At 33.3% G+C, this 22,289-nt stretch overlaps 1 protein-coding gene and 1 pseudogene across 3 annotated transcripts in view; one reads left to right on the top strand and one right to left on the bottom strand.

Annotated features, from left to right (window-relative positions):
• Positions 1-5,578: 5,578 nt before the first annotated feature.
• LOC128164619 (thimet oligopeptidase-like) overlaps positions 5,579-22,289 on the top strand; it is a 60,338-nt gene continuing 43,627 nt past the window's right edge. The window contains exons 1-4 of one of the 3 annotated variants that reach the window (XM_052828560.1): positions 5,579-5,881; positions 10,260-10,399; positions 10,861-10,976; positions 12,694-12,825. In XM_052828560.1, the coding sequence (XP_052684520.1) occupies positions 5,624-5,881; positions 10,260-10,399; positions 10,861-10,976; positions 12,694-12,825 (646 nt within the window). In that variant the 5' untranslated portion in view covers positions 5,579-5,623. The remainder of the gene's footprint in view (positions 5,882-10,259; positions 10,400-10,860; positions 10,977-12,693; positions 12,826-22,289) is intronic. The other 2 variants (XM_052828561.1, XM_052828559.1) reach the window with 2 other exon arrangements.
• LOC128164621 (uncharacterized) lies at positions 12,833-17,469 on the bottom strand (annotated as a pseudogene).

Below are 22,289 nucleotides of genomic sequence, written 5' to 3'. Positions count from 1 at the left end.
GAAGGCTCCAAGTTTTCTGTCAATTACTAGAGAGGTTTTCCAGCCTCTCTGAAACACATAGGTAAGGAGGACACCGAGGACGTTGCTATTGAAGATCCTGATCTTGGTGTGAATGTTAAGTGCTATGGATCGCCAAATAGGCTTCAACATTACAAAGGCTTGGTTTGCCTGGCTGATTCTGGTGTCGATTTCTCTTTTGCAGTCGCCCGTTATGATGATTTTGTTGCCGAGGTAAGTAAACTCATCAACATCCTCTATTGGTTTGCTGTCGATAAGTATTGGATCAGTGTTGATAGTGTTTACTCGTAACCCCTGTGTCTTTTTGGTGTTGACCTTTAATCAAGTTTTGCCCGCTGAGAGGCTCTGTCTTCTGCTGAACATCTTGGTGTCTGCTTGATAAGAGACCTAGGTCATCAGTTTTATCCGGGTCGTCTAGGATTGAGGTCAGTGTCCATTGTAATCCCTGTCTTTTGCCTTCTGTGATATTCTTCATAATCCAGTCAATTGCAAGGGTAAATAGCACAGGTGACAGAATGCATCCTTGCTCCACTCCGGTGTTCACTGCAAAGGGCTCTGTGAGCCGGTTGTTAGAAATCACCCGGCATTCAAATTGTTCATGTCGGGACTGGATGATGTGAACCAGTTTCTATAGAATGCCGTAGTGACGCTGGATCTTACAGAGAGACTCGTGGTGTAGGCTGTAAAAATCCTTCTCGAATTATAGAGAGACAAATAAGATGCTGAATAAGAACATTTTATACTTATGACATCTTCACTTCTATACTACAATTTTTTTATTCTATAATAATTTTATACAGGTGGCTTAGTTGCTGTAAAGAATAGAACTCTTTGAAATAATAAAGGTGCATAAAAGTCAAAAGCAAATGCTAGTCATATGCATCTTAATGGTCTGCTGGCTAGACCTTAAACTGCTCCACGGATATTGCTGTGACGGTTCCTGTTAGGAGAATGAGTGTTTTTAAATACATCATTGGGTAATGAATCGTCCCCAGGCAGTGAAATCATCTGGTCATATTGAGGCACCGTTTCAATTTTTAAGGCATTTTCTGGTATCAAAAATTAATTTTTAATGTTTGATGTATCAAAAATTAATTTTTGATGTCAAGAATTCGAATTCTTCATAAGAATTAATATTGGTAATAAAAAAGTTCTTCATATAACAAAATAGTTCTTGATATAGAAGATACTATTTTTTATATCATGAAATCATGATTTTTAATATCAGAATATATATATATATATATATATATATATATATATATATATATATATATATATACTGTAGTGACATAATGGTTTCATACAGTATCTCGATATCACTATCGAGAACCTTGAATTCCTTACTACATGTAGTTAAAGCAAAGTATTTCAGGGGAGAGAGGAGTATAAGATTTGTTTAATTGATGTACTTGTGAATTGTGGAGGGTAATCGCGTTCAAAAATCCAGATATGTAAACTTGTAATTCCGAATATGCAATCGTGTTGATGTGTGAGCCTGAGTATGAATGAGTGTAATTTTTTTCGTATAACCTAAAAACTCAGGGATAAACACTTTAGAGTTGACCCCACATGCCTTTAACCTAATTTTCCCTACAGACTGCATGTAAAATGCTGTTTGTAATTGACATGTAACCTGCTACTATAATACACTCTTTCCATTTGTAATCCCTGCATTTGTATTTCCGTTTTCTAAAATATCATGGCTGACGTGTTACAAAGTGACAAATGTAAAGTCTACAAGTTTGTGGAATTTTGACATGACCATACATGTATATGGAAACAGTGACGTCACTGATAGAAAAAGGCTAGCTGCAGGTAAAGGCATGCCGTAATCGCTGGAATAGGGACGGAGTAAATAAAAAAATATTATGTAGGCCTATAGTCATATTATCTCTGGATAACAACATTTCTTAGAAAGTATCATTTTTCGGAAAATTAAATTATGAGATTGGTATACATTTTATCAAGAGAATGTATAAAAGATGCGAGTTAAGAATTCGAATGGCTTCAGATATTTTCTTAGAACTGAAAAAAATTACATATAATGACTTTGTTTAAATACACGTGTATTAAGATATATACGCATTTTTATTAGAGTACATGCAACAAATTGTTACAGTATAGGCCTCGGCTGAATTAAGGAAATATCTCCGAAAGCATCCTTATCGCTACCACAAGTTGGGAAATGAACACCCCCCCCCCCCCCACCCACCCACCCCCTGCGAAATATTACACGGGGTCGGCCAGCTGAGTTGCAAAGATATCTATAAGAAAAACAATCTATTTAAGACATTGGTTTTGAGATTGTGATTAATATGAGACATAAGAAGCGACACCTTCTTTAATCAAAGTACTGAAGTACTGACGGGAGTGGATTTTATCGATAATTATATATTTTAAAATCAACGATATGTAATTTTTTATAAAATGAATTCTCCTACAGTAAATTCGTGAAAATCCAATATCAATCATGTTGTGTAATATTCAAAGAATTAGTCCATCAAACTGCGTATCAGTAATCGAAATAGTAATGAGAAATTGTATGGATCCAAGCAAAATTGAACTCTAGTCTCGTTCAACCAGACTCTCAGCTGTTTCCGTTAATCTCCGACAAGCAAGAGAGACTCTCTGCTTGTCGGAGATTTACGGAGACAGCCGAGCGTCTGGTTGAACGAGACTATATTGAACTCTGGCGTAGGAATACATAAAATGTACGACTTCAAAAAATATCTAAATTGTTCGTACCATTTAAAATCTGACTATTTACAAGGTATCTATAAATTAGTTTCCTTGAAAAACAATGCTTAAGAACTCATTACATCGAATTTATTGATTAGAACTAAATGTTGTCAGCGGTGTTGATTTGTGCTGAGGTCCAAACACTAGCTGTTTCACTTTCGGTTTTCTTGAGTAACTGCGTAGGAGAGTTGATTAAAATCAACTCCCCCCTCCCCCCCCCCCCCCCCAAAAAAAAATAAAAAAAAAATTCCAAAGATAAGGTTAACTGTAGTGAAATTTAAATGTGTATAAATTATTTTAAGAAATGTTTCTTTGCATTGTCGGCAATACATAGTGAAAAAAGCCTATCATGCAGGTAAAAATTGTCATTTTTTATTTCAAGCAATTATTACGGGGTATGAGCATGACGTCCTGAATGTCGGTTCAGTACAGACTCTCTTTGTGAAGTTGGTTGAGAAAAATTTTCTGGAGAGCTATTTATATACAGCTTTACAGCCACTTATGAACAAGCTGCAGGTCTGTAGCTCCCAGTCTGAAAAAATTCGGATGGACGACCTGGGAGCTACAGTGCCTCCCATAGTAAAACCTTCAATTTACGGCGTACAAAAATATGCGCTAGTTTTTTTTTTTATTATTGTTGAAGATTGTGTTACTATTTATCTTTCAATTGCACAAAAAAAGTATATATATAAAAACATGTAAAGTAACATAAAGAAGATGGGGGAATAAGATGGCGCAAATGCCCATTCGATTTAGTAGTGAAATACAATTTTAAATTTATTTTTCCCCAATTAAATCTATTCAAATATATTATAATACATCTTTGCAAAAGCAAAATTTCTAACTATAATCAGTTTTTAATATATTTAACAAAAAATAAGAAAAAAAAATATTGTCGGAAATGTTGGTGGTATTGAACCCGTAACATAAAAACCCTAGATATACACGGTTAGCTTATGCCAGGTAATCTAACCACTGAGCCATTTCAGACACAACAAAGGCTGCTTTTTAAATATCATGTGTGACTAAGGTCACGAATTACCTGACTTGTATTGTTTTTTCAATACGTTCAGTTGTTGGGATACAAAATGATATTTTTAATGTATAGTGGGTCATCTCTCCACGTTTTTGTTGATTGAAATCGGTTTGTTTTCCATAAGACCTTAATTAGACAATGAGAAAAATATGGAGCACAGACCCACTCTATAAAAGAAAATGCCTTGAAGTTCTAAAAAATGACAATATTTGCAGGTTTTGATACGTATACGCCTGTTTGAGTCAACATATTCCAAGTATTGAACATACCTACAGGTTACAAATCAATGATTCGTTAAATATATATTGTTTTAAATGATTTAAAAAAAAAACCCATCAGATTTGTTGATACTTTAATTTTTTAGTAGCCTGTCCGACCGCGTATGGGCATTTTACACGCCTTATCCACCCATCTTCTTTTTCCAGGAAAAATTACCAAATCTTTGCAGGTCGTTTATACTATCTAATTCAGAAAAATAACAAGAGTAAAGCTGTCAGTGTGACAGCAAACCGGGTTTCTTTTGTGTGAACAGTATCCATAATCCATTTGTTAATCCTGAATAAATAAATACTACCTATCCAAAGATATGGGATACGCTATGTGCAATGTTTTTGCCCAAAAATGACTAAGTTTAACTGCTGATATTTTTTCATAAATTATCAGAAATCAAAATCCTAGCAATTTGCATACCTCTGATATATGTAACATTGATCTGCAAAAGAACAACTTCCTATCTTGAAAACTGTTCGAGGAGTTATCGGTACAATATTAAGGGTACCTTTTTGACAGCCACTCGCCCGCCCGCCATTTTTACTATTTCAATAATCGGAAACCCGGTTAAAAAGTCTGTCTCAAAATTGTTTTAGAATTAAGAAGCAATGGAGTTACATGGGACCTCACGGCGGTCTTCGAACCCCATGCCGCTCAAAATATATTTACCCCCTTAGAAAAATTCTTGATCCGTCTCATTTCTAGAAAAGAGTACGCATTAACTTATATTCCAGTTTAAATTACATGTCAATTTTTTTTTTTTTTAGAGAAATAAGATATTAGGCATTTCCTTTTTTAATACCATGAGAATTATATTACGGAAATTAGCGCATTCGTCACATCGGCAACGATTTTTTTTTATACATGAACCTCTTCCTGTTTGGTCCAGTTTCAATCATACTTCAATTTTTTTTCTAAAAATAATACCGGTATTTTCTATATTAGAAAAGGTGCAGTTCATTAAAATCTTATTGCAACAGCTTAGCTGAATATTATGTTTATTTTTCGTCAATTCCGGCATGCCTATTCCCGCAGCAATTAGCAAGGCGGTTGCCATATAAGGTCATGTCAAAATTCGACAAACTTGTAGAATTTACATTTGTCAATTTGTATCATATCAGATGTGCTAATGCCGAGCCTGAAGTTACAAATGCAGAAACTACGGATTGAAATTGTGCAAAGTTGAAGGTTTAATTAGCTAATGTAAACAATAAAGTTGCAAAATGTGCATCATGCGAAGGAACTGAGTCAAATCTTACACGTGTTTATGCCCGAGTTTTATAGGTTACACGATCAGAATTACACATATTCATCTTCAGGCTCACACATCAACACGATTGCATATTCGGTTTTACAAGTTTACATGTCTGGATTTTTGAACGCGATTACCCTCCATATCGAATCTCCGTTACATGTCTGTGTACGCCGATAGTGTACAAATGAAGTCCACCCTTTGCTGGGTCTTGATCAATAACAAGCTTTTGCATTTACCGTTTTTATTCAAGAAAAAGAAAGCGTCTTGCTAATCGAGACTTAATATATCCCTTTGCCGATTGCATGGGAAAACCGGTATTGTTTTTGCGAGCTCGAGCTCTTCTTAAGCCAGCGTTTAACACTTTATCTGCATATTATCGCCACTACACCAACCCATTCGCAGACATCATGTCGTCAACCAAAGACAACAAACTGATATGGAAGCTGACGCCCGACATTATCAAGAAGTCGGCCGATGATCTGATGACAAAAACCAAAACTGTTTACGACACTGTAGGGGCACTGTCGTCGGAATCTGTCACATACAACAGTGTTGTCAAGGTGAATAGCATCCACTGTATCCCATTCAGTTGATGAAGAAGACTTAATGATTTGTTACTAGCAATATTTATATCATGCTCGAGGAAATTCGAGTTTACACTTTACTCTGAAGGGGCATGGTCGCGATTTTGGTCAAATTCTCTCCCCCCCCCCCCCCTGTTTTTATTACTTACGATGCTTTAAAAATGCTCTTCAGAGTCAGTCGTTGAGTTAAACTGTTAAAAGCAAGATGCAGAACTCGAAAATCTTTTTCATGTTAAGAAGGCTCGGACCTTGTTTTTGTTTACCGATGTTCAATATACCAATGAAAAAAATATTAAAGCTGATTTGTCTATTTTTGTTATTCATTTTAAGCATAAATAAACAGTTCCTATTAGTTAATGTTTTAGACATTCAATTTAGGTCTAAAATTGGATTTTTCACTTCAACATTCAAATTGTAAACAAAAGCTTTGTTTACATAGCAAAGAAATGTAAGTTCTGTAACTTGCTTATAACTCAAAAACTGACACTCAAAATTTGGTTGCCTATTAAAAATGCCTTATGGCAGCAATGGAAACATTAAAATCCAAAAGATAATTTATGACCGAAATTGTGACCATGCCCCTTTAAACTCAACCTCCAAACTATCTCGCCATAGTCAATCCGCCCAATGACATAATGTAACATAATTATATGATGAGGGTATACTTTTTTAGCTCACCGAGACGAAGTCAAGGAGAGCTTATGCTATACCCTCGGCGTCGGCGGTGGCGTCGGCGTCGGCGTCCGGACCTGGTTAAAGTTTTTGTTGCAGGTCCTGTATCTAAGCTATTACTTGTCCTATCTTCACCAAACTTGCATGGATGATGCATCTGGACCTACTTATGGACTTGAAAGACTTGGATGCTGAATCTGGGTCCTAAATTTCAGATGCTGGAGGAGGTTAAGGTTGTTGGACCAGGTTAAAGTTTTTGTTGCAGGTGCCCTTTGATAGCAGTATCTTAGTTACTGCTGGTCTGTACTTCACCAAACTTGCATGGATGGTGTGCCTTATGATACTGATGCACCAGACAGGCTTAAGTGCTGAATCTGAGCTATAGGTTTTGGATGCTGGAGGAGGTTAAGGTTTTTGGAGCAGGTTAAAGTTTTTGTTGCGGGTGCCCATTGATAGCAATATCTAAGTTACTACAGGTCCTAACTTCACCAAACTTGTATGGATGATGCGTCTTATGATACTGATGCACCTGACAAGCTTGAATGCTGAATCTGAGCAATAGGTTTCGGATGCTGGAAGAGGGTAAGGTTTTTAGAGCTGGTTAAAGTTTTTGTTGCAGGTGCCCTCTGATGATTAATCTTAGTTACTACTGGTCCTAACTTCACCAAACTTGTATGGATGGTGCGTCTTATGATACTGATGCACCTGACAAGCTTGAATGCTGAATCTGAGCAATATGTTTCGGATGCTGGAAGAGGTTAAGGTTTTTAGAGCTGGTTAAGTTTTTGTTGCAGGTGCCCTCTGATGATTATATCTTAGTTACTACTGGTCCTAACTTCACCAAACTTGTATGGATGGTGCGTCTTATGATACTGATGCACCTGACAAGCTTGAATGCTGAATCTGAGCAATAGGTTTCGGATGCTGGAGGAGGTTAAGGTTTTAAGAGCTGGTTAGATAAAGTTTTTGAAACAGGTGCCCTCTGATGATGATATCTTAGTTATTACTTGTCCTTACTTCACCAGACTTCCATGGATGGTGTGTCTTATGATACTGATGCACCTGACAGGCTTGAATGCGTAGTCTGGTTTCGGATGCTGGATAAAGTTAAGTTTTTAGGAACAGGTCACATGTTTAATAGATGATAGTACTATTTCAAACTTGCATAGTTGATTTAACTGTAATATGAATGAATCGCAGAGGTAAGTTCAGATGCAGAGCTTGATCTCCATTATCAAGGATGCTAAAAAATAAATCTTAGTTATTACTGGTCCTAACTTCACCAAACTTGAATGGATGGTGTGTCTTATGATACAGATGCACCTGACAGGCATGGATGCTGAATCTGAGCGATAGGTTGCGGATGCTGGAGGAAGTTAAGGTTTTAATTGCTAGTGCCCTCTGATGATGATATCTTAGTTATTACTGGTCCAAACTTCACCAAAATTGCATGGATGATGCGTCTTATGATACAAATGCACCTGATGGGCTTGAATGCTGAATCTGAGCCATAGGTTTCGGATGCTGGATGAGGTTTAGTTTTTTGGAACAGGTCACATGTTTTATAGATGATAGCTTGCATAGTTGATTTAACTTTATTATAAATTAAATGCAGAGGTTGCTTCAGAAGCAGAGCCTGATCTCCATTATCAAGGATGCTAAAGAAATCTCCTACCTCACTCAAACCAGCTCGATAGATAGATGTGTTTGTTGAAAAATGATATAACATGATTCCTATGATAAAGTATTGTATGATATGAAACAATATTGTTTGATATGATACAATATGATATCATATGTTATATTATAAAAAGTTATACGATATGATATGATATTGTATCAATTTTTTTTTGATATTTTATGATATGATTATGTATCATAATATTGTTATGTATAGTATTGTATATTATGATACAATATTGTATAATATTATATTGTATTTTTAATTTATTATTTTATCACATGATACAATTACATAAGATATTGCAAAATATTATATTGTATCCTATGATACAATATTTTAGATTCTATAATATTGTATCATACAATATTGTATAAAATGATATTGGTTTCAGTAATATAGAATTATATCACATGAAATTGTATTATATGATATTGTAATATTATATAATATTGTATCATACGATATTGTATGATATGATATTGGTTTATATGATATATTATCATATCACATGAAATTGTATTATATGATATTGTAATATATTTTATTGTGTCATATGATGCAATATGTATAATATAATAATGTATTTTATAATATTTTACCATATCACATAATATTGTATCATTTAATAAGATACAATGTTGGAATCAAATTATATTGTATTGTATGATATAATATCATATAATGTATCAATTATGTTTCAGTGTCATTCAATACAATATCATTCTATATTATACAATATAATATCATGTTTCAGTGTTATGATGTATTATGTAATATGATATTGTAATATGATACTATATTGTATTATATTTTATGATATTGTATTATGTGATCAAATACAATAAGGTATAACACAATACAATGTCATATCATACGTTACAATATCAAATCTCATTATTGTTTATTACAGTATTTTATTTATTATATGATATATATTATATTAGAAATATGACATGATGCAATATTTAATTTTATATCATTGTATTGATTAACATATGAACATATGATTATCATAAAAAAATTTATCAGATGATATACAATATTTTGTCAAAACAGAATCCATGAATATCCAAGATCATAAAGTATGATTTTCATATAAAATGATAAAGGTGGTCTTATGAAGGTGATGTCTCATAAGGGTGATGCTCCGTCTCGGTGAGCTTAGTAATCTATGATTACCTATGTTTTTGGAATAAGCAGGGCATGTAGAATTACATTTAATATTAATTTGTTTAAGCGATAATACTAGTTAACTTATCTAAAATCAAAACTGAGGCCTTTCCAAGATTCCCTTTGCAAAGTTGTAATGTGAAAGTTTACTTTTACATGTATCTTTTTAATTAATTTTCATTAAATGTTTCCATTAAAATTTTCACTTGCCAAGTCGAACAAGTAAGTTTAAAGTTTCACATGCCTGAAATGATAGTTTTCTTGCCCCAGGCATTTGGACAACCGTTAACGTTGCTTTACCATGAACTCTCCTTTGTCAGGTAGTAAACTAACTGCAATAATGTAGCCCTCTCCCAATTTTTTGTTGTTGTTTTTTCGGGGGGATGTAAAATATCAGATATAAAAATTGAAGAGGGCTACATTATTGCAGCTAGTTACTTCGTAGTAAACTGTCAAAGGTTAATTTAAAGAGGTTATATAATCAAAAAGAGGTAAAACCCTCAACAAATCTAGAAATTCTTTTTTCTTTTGAAAATATGTGACTCTTTAATATAAATAAAATCAAAATTTGTTCAGCTACATTTCTTTCTCATTTTTGCATAAATATCATTGATGATCTTTAAAATAATGGTGCACATTGTTCTTGTAGTGTAAATTAAAATGTCTGTCTAAAGATGCTTGCTTGCCCTTAAAAAATTCTTTGTAAACAATATTCCATGATAAACGATCCATACTTTTATTAAGTATATTTACTATAAATATAACATACTTTATATTTTTTAACTTTTGTCAAATATGAGTAAATTAAAAAAGCGGAAATCTTTACAGGCGCTTGCTGACAATGATTGTGAATATGCTGTGGTGCGAAACAACCTCGATTTTATGCAGCATGTGTCACCTGACAAGGACTTGAGGAACTCTAGCGTAGAAGTGGACAAAAAACTCTCCGAGTTTGATGTGGAAATGAGGTAATACAGAACAGTTTAAAATTGTGAAGGACACTCTCAGGCCAAAATAACATTTTTGTTTGTTTGGAATTAGCAAAGATAAAACTTTCTTTAGCAAAAAATAAAGATTTTTTTTATACAAGAGATTTTTATTATTTTTAATAATAAGTTAAACTTAAAGTTTGAAAAAATAAAAATTAACCTTTCCCTCCCTAATGGGTCTAGAAATTGGTTGAAAGTACAGAAAACTCTTAATATGACAAATGAAATCCTGCTAAAATTATTGAATTTCTAAATGAAATGTGCTGTTTAATTGTCTGAATTTTTTAAATATTTATTTTAATAGATTGAAATATGTGGCAATTCATATCTCAAGTTAAATTCTACTCTAGAGTACACAGCTGAATTATTATTACTGTAAATACTATCTAGTCAGTGAATGCTGTTGTTAACTTCATGTGGACAATATATACATTACGCAGCATGCGCCAGGATGTGTTTGATGCACTTGTTGCCTTTGAAAAAAAATCTTCAACGGATGGCTCAACAGAATCCAAAAGATATGTGGAGAGGATGATCAAGCTGGGGAGAAGAAATGGTAATGTACATGTATACCAGTACTAGGTTTGTAACTGTATACAGAAATATGTCAGTTGTCAATATCCACTGAATGTGAGGCAGTGGCGATTAGAATGTATACTTTTTATATATGTTAAAATTTGCATTCTCGATCTCATTTGTGTAATTTGTGAGCAAAACAATTTTTCCCTTTTCTCTAAATAGTTTGAGACTTTTCAAATTTAGTTGCCTCCTAAATTCTTACTGTGCTTTATACTCTTTGAATACCATATATCCAGTAATTTTTGCAATAATCTAATTTTTGCTGTTAAGCTTACAAGGGCCGACAGCTCAAGTGAGATCACTTTTTTTCCTACGTCCTTCTGTCTGTCCGTCTGTTTGCCCTTCTGTCTGTAAACTTTTTTTTCTATTTTTTTACTTCTTCTCCAGAACTACAGGGCCAATTTCAAGGAAACTTAGAACAAAGCATTATTAAGAGAATAGGTTCAAGTTTATTAAAATGAAGGAACCCACCCTCTTTCAAGGGGAGATAATTCAAAATTATTGAAAATTTATTGATATTTTTTCAAAAATCTTCTCAAAAAACCAGCCAGAAAAGCTGAAACTTGTGTGGAGGCATCCTCAGGTAGAGTAGATTCAAGTTTGTTAAGATCATAATCCTAGGGGTTGGATTGGGTTTCAGTCGGGGGGGGGGGGGGGGTCGAATTTCTACATAGGAATATTTTGAGAAAAATCTTGAAAAATCTTTTTCTAAAAAAGCATTTGCCTAGAAAAGATTTATCTTTAGTGAAAGCAACCTCAGATATTGTAGATTCAAATTTGTCAAAATCATATATTTCTGTAGTTGGGTGGGGCCACATTGAGTAGTCCAATTTTACAAAGGAAAACATTTTAAATTATTCACAAAAATTCAAATGATACAATGTACGGTTTTACATACATGCAAGCATTTTTGACATATTGTTGATTCTTTAAAACTGTTTAGACTTTGGCCTCTAGACAATTCTTGGCCTTCACAAGTTTGATGTATATCCAATTTGATTTAGATCGTCTTGAGAACTGCAAAGCGAAGTATGTGATAAAATCATCCTATGACAAAAGGGGCTTAATAATAAACAGAATATCCAGGGGAAAAAATGAAATTTTTTTAATACAGGATATGTTATACTACATTGTCCAGATATTTGTGTATGACTCCATAAAACTGATTTTATTTTGTCTATTGTTGCTTAAGTGAGTGATGGCCTTGGACCTCTTGTTTCGAGATCAAAAAAACTTTGCAAAATTTGCAATTCCCAGAAATATCCAGTATTGTTTGCTATATTAATTAAGAAACTTTTAAAATTGCAAAAAATAACTGAGGCAAATTAAAAAGTAACACATTTTCCATATTTTTGCAAATTTAAGAGATGTAAAAAAAAACCCAACAAAAAACGGGTCTTTTGTATTTCATTTTTCTTTTAAAGGTGGTATGAGACACCTGTTGATATTAATGTGGGACTCAAACTTGTGACTTGCAGATTCGTAGTTAACACTTTAATCCTTTGCGCCATGCTGTTATGGGAAAGGAAACATTTTTAAAAATATACTTGATTTTATTTTTTATTTTGTTAGGCATACGTCACAAAATGGAAGTGTCCCATTTCACCTTAAAAATAAGGGGGAGGAAAGTAATGGTTGACTATTTATGTTAAAGGTCAAGATTTTTGAAGCATAAAATTAGATATCTGTTATAGGCCTCCATCTGCCCACTGACAAACAGCAGAAGATCAAAGAAATAAAGAAGAGGATGAGTGATCTCTCCATTGACTTCAGTAAAAACCTTAATGAGGAGAACACCATTCTTACCTTCACAGAAGAAGAGCTTGGTAAGGATCATACCTTTAGTTTAGAGTCTGCATCTTTTGTTGTAAGAGAGATACAAGTGAAAATTAAGATGAGAGCGATAGTTTATCAAGACTTGAGACTTTTTAACTAACTTACTCACTGAAGTTAAATAAAAATTACATCAAAATCAAATCTTGACAGTGTGATAGACTTTTAGCATAAAACTATGCAAATTTATGGTAAAGGTCTGAAATTTTTGTAAACCAAATTTTGCAAGAGTTTTATCTTTGAAGCCCTCTATCATCACTGACCCCCATATTTTATTTTGTCAAAATAATACTGAATTAATCTTCTTAAAATTCTTGATATTCAAAAAGTTTTTATTTCAATATTAAAGAAATTGTTTATTTTAAGTGCAAATAGGTCACAAAAAAATTTATGCAGCTTCATTTTTCGGTAATCTCTCTATTCAGTCTAATCATTGTGCATAATCAAAAACAGTATTTGATGTAATAATTCTGCTTAGTTGAAATAAACGTTCTGGCAACAAATGCTAATAGGGCAGAAACTTGCATTTTTGGTGCAATAAGGTCAAACTTATTGGATCATAACAATAATTGTGAATTCCACTGAGAACCCAGGTTCTCTGAATTGCAGTCATTTTAAGAAGCAGATTAGTCTTTGAAAATATGATTCTCTTGTATTACAATTTACCTTCACAATCATGTATAAACAAATAAGACAAAACTCTAATTGCTAGTAGTTTTCTTTAATATAATAAACATATCCTGACTAATAAACAATAGCAATCAGTTGTCCCCCTTGACAGTAAGTACAGTATACTAGTAACTGTTTTGTACAACCGTCTGAAAAATTACAGTAAAAAATATTATTATACTTTCATGTTAAATACTGAAATCTGATTGGTTTAGACACAGTTGGTAATCCGTTCTATTACCTTCAGCGTTAGCAACACACTTGGCAACGGGTAACACAAGGAATTGTTACATGTGCGTAAATTATGCGCGCACAGTTCGCCGTAGAATTCACATTTCAAAAAAGTTTCAGGAAATAGTTGCTGCCTTGGAAGACAAAAAACTTATTGTCTTAGCCAGTAAATAGGTACACGTACAGTATATGAAACATATGCAACTTTTATTCAACGTACCTGTAAAATAAATGCCAACTGCTAGTTTAACAAAAACATGGCATAAAATCCTTTTTTGCATAATAAAATTATGATTTTGGGATCAAATCATGAACAAATTGTGTTTACTGTTAGATGGCACTCATAACACCATACAACACCATACAACACCATATGTTGTATTCTTTTTAAAACCAAAATTAGAAAATTATGCAAAACATTTATTACCATGTTGGTTTTCTAAGTCATTATTCACTATATTCCAATTATTTGTACTGTTTCAACTTTGATATGATGTTTCTATCAACACAGGATGCCTACATTATCAGTGGTATAGCTTTGTCTTGTAGTTTGTTATAGACCAGGTCATACTTCCCATGTCCATTTATTATAAATCGGAATGTATACTTATTTTGAACTTGATAAAACATTCAGATGTACTAATGTATCAATGTTCCAAGTACATCTCGAATTCTCTGCTCTGTAGCAGTTTGTATTGTGTGATGTGGATTCTGTGTGAGAAGTGACTGTTGATATGAGTATAGAGCAGCCTGGAGGTTCCCTGTGATCTGTTGACAGATCCCCAGGATCTCCCAGGAGATGTTTCTGTGATATGCACCTACATACAGACCCTGATCATGGTGGACTAAGACCTGTAGCTCATCTAGAGCTTCTTGTGATAATGTTGTATCAATTTGTCTGTAACACAAGAACTCCAGGAAGTGTAACATTACAAACACTGGGATTAATATTATACTAGCAGACTGTTGTTCTGGTATTAGTTCACTTATATAACAGACTCTGTTCTTAAGTCTGATATCCAGTGTTCCTGCCTGTCTGACCTTTGTAGACAAGGACTGTCCCCCTACAGCCTCAGTATACCTGTCTCTGTCTACATGTCTATAATACATCAGATATGGCTGTTCTAACTTGACCTTTGTCATCTTTATAACAGATAAAGCTTCCCAGTATCTGAGTGTCTTATAATAATATATGGCAATATAAAAAATGTCAGATATACACCCAAACTTGGCTGCTAATTTTAACATGTGACAGGAAATTTTGTCTGCAATATACATCTGTTTATTGACACCTGTGTTTGTGTGCATGTTGTGTAATATGAAAGCAGTGTTCTGAAGGACAGAGGCTGTACGTCTCTGTAAACAAAAAAGTTGATACTGTGTCAACTGTGTTGAATCTACCAACAACTGTTCTACTGTACATAGACATTTCACAAAACTTTGAAGATCTCTTATGACTATATTAGCAGGAACATTTATCTCCGAAAAAATTCCTGTATCATAGTCAACTTCAGACATAATTAAACTCTCATCTGTACAAACAAAAGCTCTAGGATTGTACAGGACATCAATGATGTAGGACCTGATAGAGGAACTCTGTAACAGACAGGCCAGACCTTTCTTGTACAATTTATGTAACTGTAAGAACAATCTGTTTTGTGCTGAGCCATGGACTTTTGTCAGAAACAGGTTGTTCTGTGGAATAAAAAAGTTAGGACAGATCCCCTCATACACCCATTTAAGGAGGAGTTTAAAGCAAACCCAGAAACCGGCTAAGAGGTTTTGTGGACACCAGTGAGGTAGTGTGTTTTGTTGAATCGCCCAGAAAACTGTTGGAACACAACAGTGTATTGGTTTCTTCTGATTGTTGATTTATAACTTCTTTTAGAAAATGTTTTAACAATCCATAAGTCAAAAACTGACTGTGGTTCATTGCATACACACATTTATACTCTGCCTGAGAAAACGAAAATCTCCATTCTTCCTTTTCATGGGGTCCTAATGGGTGTCCTATTGCTACAAAGTGACATCCATTTCTGACAATGTCATCAACAACTTCAGGATCAGGCCATGAGTGACATCTGTCTATCCACGAGGAGGCGGATGGAGGCCAAAAGTCACAAACAAAACAGTAGGCAGAGTCATATTCTAGTCCTGCTTTAACAGCATAACCACAGGGTCCATGTTCAGTAGATTTAGGAATAAATGCTGAACAAGTTAACTGTCTGTATATAGAACTAGAGATATATACTCTGTCATTCATTATGACACATGCTGATGGAATGTCTCTGTTTGTTGTTGGTGTCAGTAACTGAATTAGAGTGAATCCTGGTGGACTCTCAGAACTGTCAGCAAGAATCAAGGTTGTATTGGCTGTGTTGTAATACTCAGACTGAGACATGTCCACGATCAATCGTTGGTTGTTTGGCCAGAACATATAGTCCGCATCTGATCCTATAAGTCTGAACCCTTCCCTCATACTTCCACTCAACATCTGAATGACCCCATCATTAGGTGTCACTCGTCTCTCCACCATCTCTGTTATGTCCCATGTCTCTCTCCTGAGGGCCACGAGTTGTGATGTTCCCAATATCTCACACAGTACCATAAACACTGACTCTGACATGTGTTCCAATCCCTCAAACCTAACAAGGGATATAACATATATTATTATAGCAAAGTGATAATTTGGAAAAAGAAGGATAAGTTAAGAAATATGTTTGACTTTATACAAATAGCAAAGTTTATTTGCTTACAGTTGTCCTATGCCAAGAAATGGCTGACCTTCTCGGAATGTAAAGGGGCATGGCCACAGATTTTTTTCTTTCAAAATATACTAAATTTACTTTTCCAATGAATGCCAAATTAAGACATTTCCAATGGTCAGCCAAATTTAAATTTAAAAGCAAGAACTAGAACACCCTATTCACTGTTTTGTAAACAAAGTCTATCTCAAGATTTTGTTACATGTCATACAACTGTTACAAAAACATACCGGTAAATTGGCTCAAGCTTGACAGTGAAATTTTGGCTGACCATTAGAAGTACCTAAATCAAGTTTTGTAAACATTGGAAATAGAAAAGTAAATTCTGAAAAAAATTGTGATCTTGCCCGTTAAGACTGTATGTGTGATGTTTATTAAATTGAGTTCACTCAACATTTGATTAAAATCATCAGAACTTTTCCCTATCCTTTGTAAGTTGTGGAGAAACATAATAAGCAGAAAAACTTATGCCTAGCACCACAGCATAGGCACCTGTTATGTATATTAAATATATACTCTTCACCTTATAATTCACAAGGTATCTTTGATTTATTTCAAACTTTCACATAGTGTGGAGGTTTTGCTTGAAACTCATCAGTGAAATTATTTTGCGATCCTATTTGTCCTCCAATAGTTCAGTCTACATTTGAGCATACAACAGATTCAAAAATCACCTATCAATCTGCATTTACTGCCTTAGATATGTGACAGAAGGCTATAGACAGGACAAAAGTTTACATAGTTGCATCATACTTTGGGTAATCCCTTCCAAATATAGCCATGATACACATATTAAAAGGTGTCCATTTATAATTTGATTAACATACAAGTTAGAATTAAGAAATGTGGATAATATAAACTGTCAATTATATCTTTAAAAAATGTTTATAAATTCATTTATTTTTAAATATTGACACAAACACATGGTGCAGGGAAAACTCATTTACATATAAGTGACAAGTAGATGGTAAATATTTTTTATTATGAGAAAAAATTATGTCAGTTGTCTGTGCAGGGGTTAGTGTCATAAAAGATAAAAAAGTACCAGTATATTGTCTATATCATCAGCCTCTTATTTAGTTGAAAAATTTTAAGGATACAAAAATAGCAGTAGATACAACCAAGTATTTTTATAATTATTATTTAAGGTAACTCCATATCTATAAAATTATGGGTTCAAAGTTAAAAACTAAACTTTTTTTTAACTTATTGGACTTGAATTTCATCAATAAATAAATAAAATATATATGTATCCATACTATTTACGATGTAAGGTAATAAAAACCAAAGACTGAAATTATCATCTGAAAATCACACTTTTTTTGTTTAAAAATTCAATATAAGTGGATGGATACTTGTTTGTCTATTTAAATTTTATTGCTTACTATGCCAGAAAACAAAAATTAATTTTAAAAAAAGAAAAAAAATTGTTTACATTAGAAAAATTATAGCATTTAGATATATCACTTAGAGAAAAGTAGAAAAAAGTTATTTCCCTTTGTAATTATTGAATTATGTCCAATATAAGGATGAAAAACACTTATTAAATATCTCCAAGTAAACAATGATTTGAGTTTTTGATGTGCACCTATAATAAAATAGAAATTACAAATCTACTTGCAAGAATTTTAATGAATTCATGGTTTATGTAAAATGTATGACGTCACAGGAGGGTGGATTTACTTTAAGACTACATGTATTACTTTTTTGAATAAGATACGCAAATGAAATTCATACAAGAACAAGAATACATTATTTGCACAAGCAGATCAATACATGTATTTTTTAACCTGAAAAATAAATCAGATTTTTGAGTGTGTATTTTTAGATATATATACATGTACTAGAAAAGGTGTCCCTGGTAACATATATTTGTGGAAATTTTGAGAACTGTTCCACCCAGAAATCATATTACTAGTAGATTAGGGGTAATTGCCGCGTAAGACTACTGGGTAACATACTCTCCACATTTGAGAATACAAACCGCCTGAAACCGGCATTTACGGTAATCATTACAATTAGACTGAATTAGTGAATATTTCAGTAAATAATTTAAGAATATTTTGCAATTTTAATTTTTGTGGATTAGAAATACTCGAAAAGTACCGCAGCAAATAAACAACCGCAGAACATACCCATTATACAGTATGTGGGATTTTTAATATTAAAATTTTATTGTTTGATTTTTTTGTTCTTCGGTAGGTGAGATTTCATAATGTCATTATGATAAAAGGAGTTTTAAAAAAAAAATAGCGTAAAAGATAAAGTAAAAAGTGTACACTTGGATACTTTTCACACATAATTATTATGCTTTCCTCAAGGTTATTTTTCTTAGTTTTAGAATGAATGTATTGTACCAATCTACATTTGTAATACTGGTACTCCAAATATATAGCCAAATTTCGGCCTTTTGATTTTTTTTAGATGACCCTCATTAAAAATCAGGTGGTACAAGGACTGCGAACGATAGCATTGTCTAGCCGCCAAACTAAAAGTCATTTTTTGAAAGTTGTCTAATCAAAGTTAATTTTTTATTATAATATAAACATTTACGTATATTTTCATTAAATATAAATGATTTGGTCAAACAAAGAGAGATAACTTTGTATTTTGGGTTAAAATAGCTCATTTCATAATAGAAAATAACGGAAAACGGTAATGGTTTTTAAAACACCCCCCCCCTTAAAACAAAACTTCCTTTTGAGGGGATTTAACTATTGTTATTTAGCATATTTTTACCAAAGGGTTTGTTGTTTCACCCCGGGGGGGGGGGGGGGGGGGGGGCATATGTCTACGAAATACATTCCAAAAAAAGAATTTTGCTTTGTAAATTTTCGAAAAATAATTAACAGATATGAATTAAATGAAATTTTACTTTAATATATATCGTAAATATGTTATTATTAAGTTTTTATGCACATATTGGCCGCTAAAAATATTTTCCTCACTCATAGAGACCGATTTCAATGGAATTTTTTTAAGACCCAGCATTAGCAAAACTTTTGTTTAAAGATCATTAATTTGATGACAAATCTTATTTTGATATAAATTGATTAGGATTTGATTATACTTTTTAGTAGAAAACTTAGTTTTTGAATATCTGACAGAAATTCCGAAATATTTGGATGTAAAATGTAGGCGGGAAACAGGCGTTAGCGTTCGCAGTTCTTTATTACCTATAGCTATCCATTTTCGTTCGTCGTCGTGCGACGTGCATCATGCGTTAACAATTTACATTTTTAAAGTCTTCTTAAAAACTACAAGGCTGATTGTTACAATTTTTTTGTGAGGCATCTCTATGGTAAGAGGAATCTAAATTGTGAAATTCATAGCTCTACCACGCCAGGGGCACCACATTTGGGGGCAAATGTGCCAAAAAAAGCCAAATTTTCAAAAATCTTCTTCTCTACTCCCACACATCTAAGGAAAAAATCTTGTTGCATAGTTATGATGTCCATGAAGCCCTCTACCAAAAATTGTGAAATTTATGGCCCCTGGGTCAGGGGTTCTATTTATAGGGTGTGGCCAATATGGCCATATAGTAAAAATGTAATAAATTGTACAAAATCTTCTCTACTCCCATATATATTTGTTAAAAACTAAATGCATTATTAAAATGTCCATGAAGCCCTCGACCAAAATTGTGAAATTCATGACCCCTGGGTCAGGAGTTCAGACTCTAGGGTGGGGCCAATATGGCCATATAGTTAAAACGTATTTAATCTTAAAAAATCTTCTTCTCTACTCCCATATATATTTGTTAAAAACTAAATGCATGATTATGATGTCCATGAGGCCCTCTACCAAAATTGTGAAATTCATGACCCCTGGGTCAGGGGTTCAGGCTCTAGGGTGGGGCTAATATTGGCATACAGTAAAAATGTATTAAATCTTAGAAAATCCTCTTCTATACTTCCATATATATTAAAAACTAAATGCCTGGTTATAATGTCCATTAAGCCCTCAACCAAAATTGTAAAATTCTTGATCCCTTTGATTTGAACATATTTTTATTGTACAAAATACAATTGGGATTGGGCACAAGTTCTATAACTTAGATCGCCCTCTCCCTTTGTTAGGGGTTTAGACTCTAGGGTGGGGCCAAAATGGCCATATTGTAAAAATGTTTTAAATCTTAAAAAATCTTCTCCTTTCCTCCCACACATGTGGGCAAAAAACTGAATAAATGGTTATGATGTCCACTAACTCCTCTACCTAAATTGTGAAATTCTTGGCCCCTGGGTCAGGTATTCAGACATGAGGTGGGGGGGGGGGGGGGGGCAATATGGCAATATAGTGTTAATGAATATAATGTTTAGAAATTTTCTTCTCTATTCTCACACATCTGTATTAAAAACTGACTTATAATTATGTTTACCAGGAAGTCCTCTACTGAAAATTTAATTTTCATGTCCCCTGGAATATGGGTTTTGACTCTAGGGCAGGGTCAAAATGGATGTATAGGCGTTAATGCATATAATGTTAAAGAATTATTTTCTTTACTTCCATACTGCTCAAAGGAAAACTGAATTCATGATTTTGTAGACCAGATCTTTAAGTTTTTCGCCAAAATATTAGGTTTCATAGTTCTTTTTGAAAGATTTCAGGCAGGGAGGTGGTCGTCATTACAAATTTATAATTTTTGCTACTCCAGAATGAAACCTAATTAATTAAATGCATATATGACATTCCTCGACAAGTTTGTGTATGGGTTATATGCTACTCATGTGACCGTTAAGGCCAATTGGCCTCTTGGTTTTTTTTTTATATATATTTATAGTAATACAAATAAAGTAAAAATTCTACCACTTGGCTCCATGATACTAGTTGTTTACTCCAGGATGGTGTTTTTAAAATAAAAAATGAAGTATTTGAAAGGCTCCTGTGCTCGCCCCTATTGTCACACCATGAAAAATAACATTATTTCACCCGACTACCAAATCCATGGGAGAAAGTGGCATTATGATAAGCAAAGGAAGATGGGACTATACCAACAATAGGAGTACAGAAAAAGAACTGTAGGAAAAATACTGAACACAATGTACTTACACGGCCGAGGAGATGGAACCCATCTTTCTTCTTCAATATTTAATTTTGTAATTAGGAAATGATGGCTTTTATAGAGATGAGTTGCATCATTTCCGTAAGAAAAAACTACAACGCCATATTTACAAATCCTTTTTTCTTTAATTATGTTTGTTAATATTTGCATTTAAGATATTTATTTCCTGTTTCCCTGGTATTTCTAAATACAATTTCTCTCCAGATTGACCCAGATTCTAAATGAACTCTGTTTATCAGGCATAATTGTTTCTCATGTATCACAACAAAATCATGAACATATTACAGTATTTTATGATGACCTTGTTTAAAAAAGATGGGGGAATAAGATGGTGCAACTCCCCATTTGGCTTAGTTGTTCAATACGATTTCAAATTTAACATTTTTTTTCAATTAATTATATTTGATATGTTATAATAACAAAAGGTAATTTCTAACTTTATTCCGTTTGAAATATTTCAAAAAATGATATAAAAAAATAAATTCTTAAGTTTTGGTGGTATCGAACTCACAACCTAAAGACCCGAGTTCTATAAATTTACCTAATGTCAAGATCTGGTGCACAAACCACTGAGCCATTTCATTCACAACGAAGTGTGTTGTTTAAATGCTATATATGATACGTTGGCCACGATTTTACGGACTTGTATTATTTTTCTAAAACGTTTAATTGTTTGGCTACAAAATGACAGTTTTAAAGTAGAGTGGGTCATCTTTCCACATTTTTGTTG

The sequence above is a fragment of the Crassostrea angulata genome, chromosome 10 (genome assembly GCF_025612915.1).
Source record: "Crassostrea angulata isolate pt1a10 chromosome 10, ASM2561291v2, whole genome shotgun sequence".
Lineage (NCBI taxonomy): Eukaryota > Metazoa > Mollusca > Bivalvia > Ostreida > Ostreidae > Magallana > Magallana angulata.
This window is presented reverse-complemented; position numbering and strand designations above follow the sequence as displayed.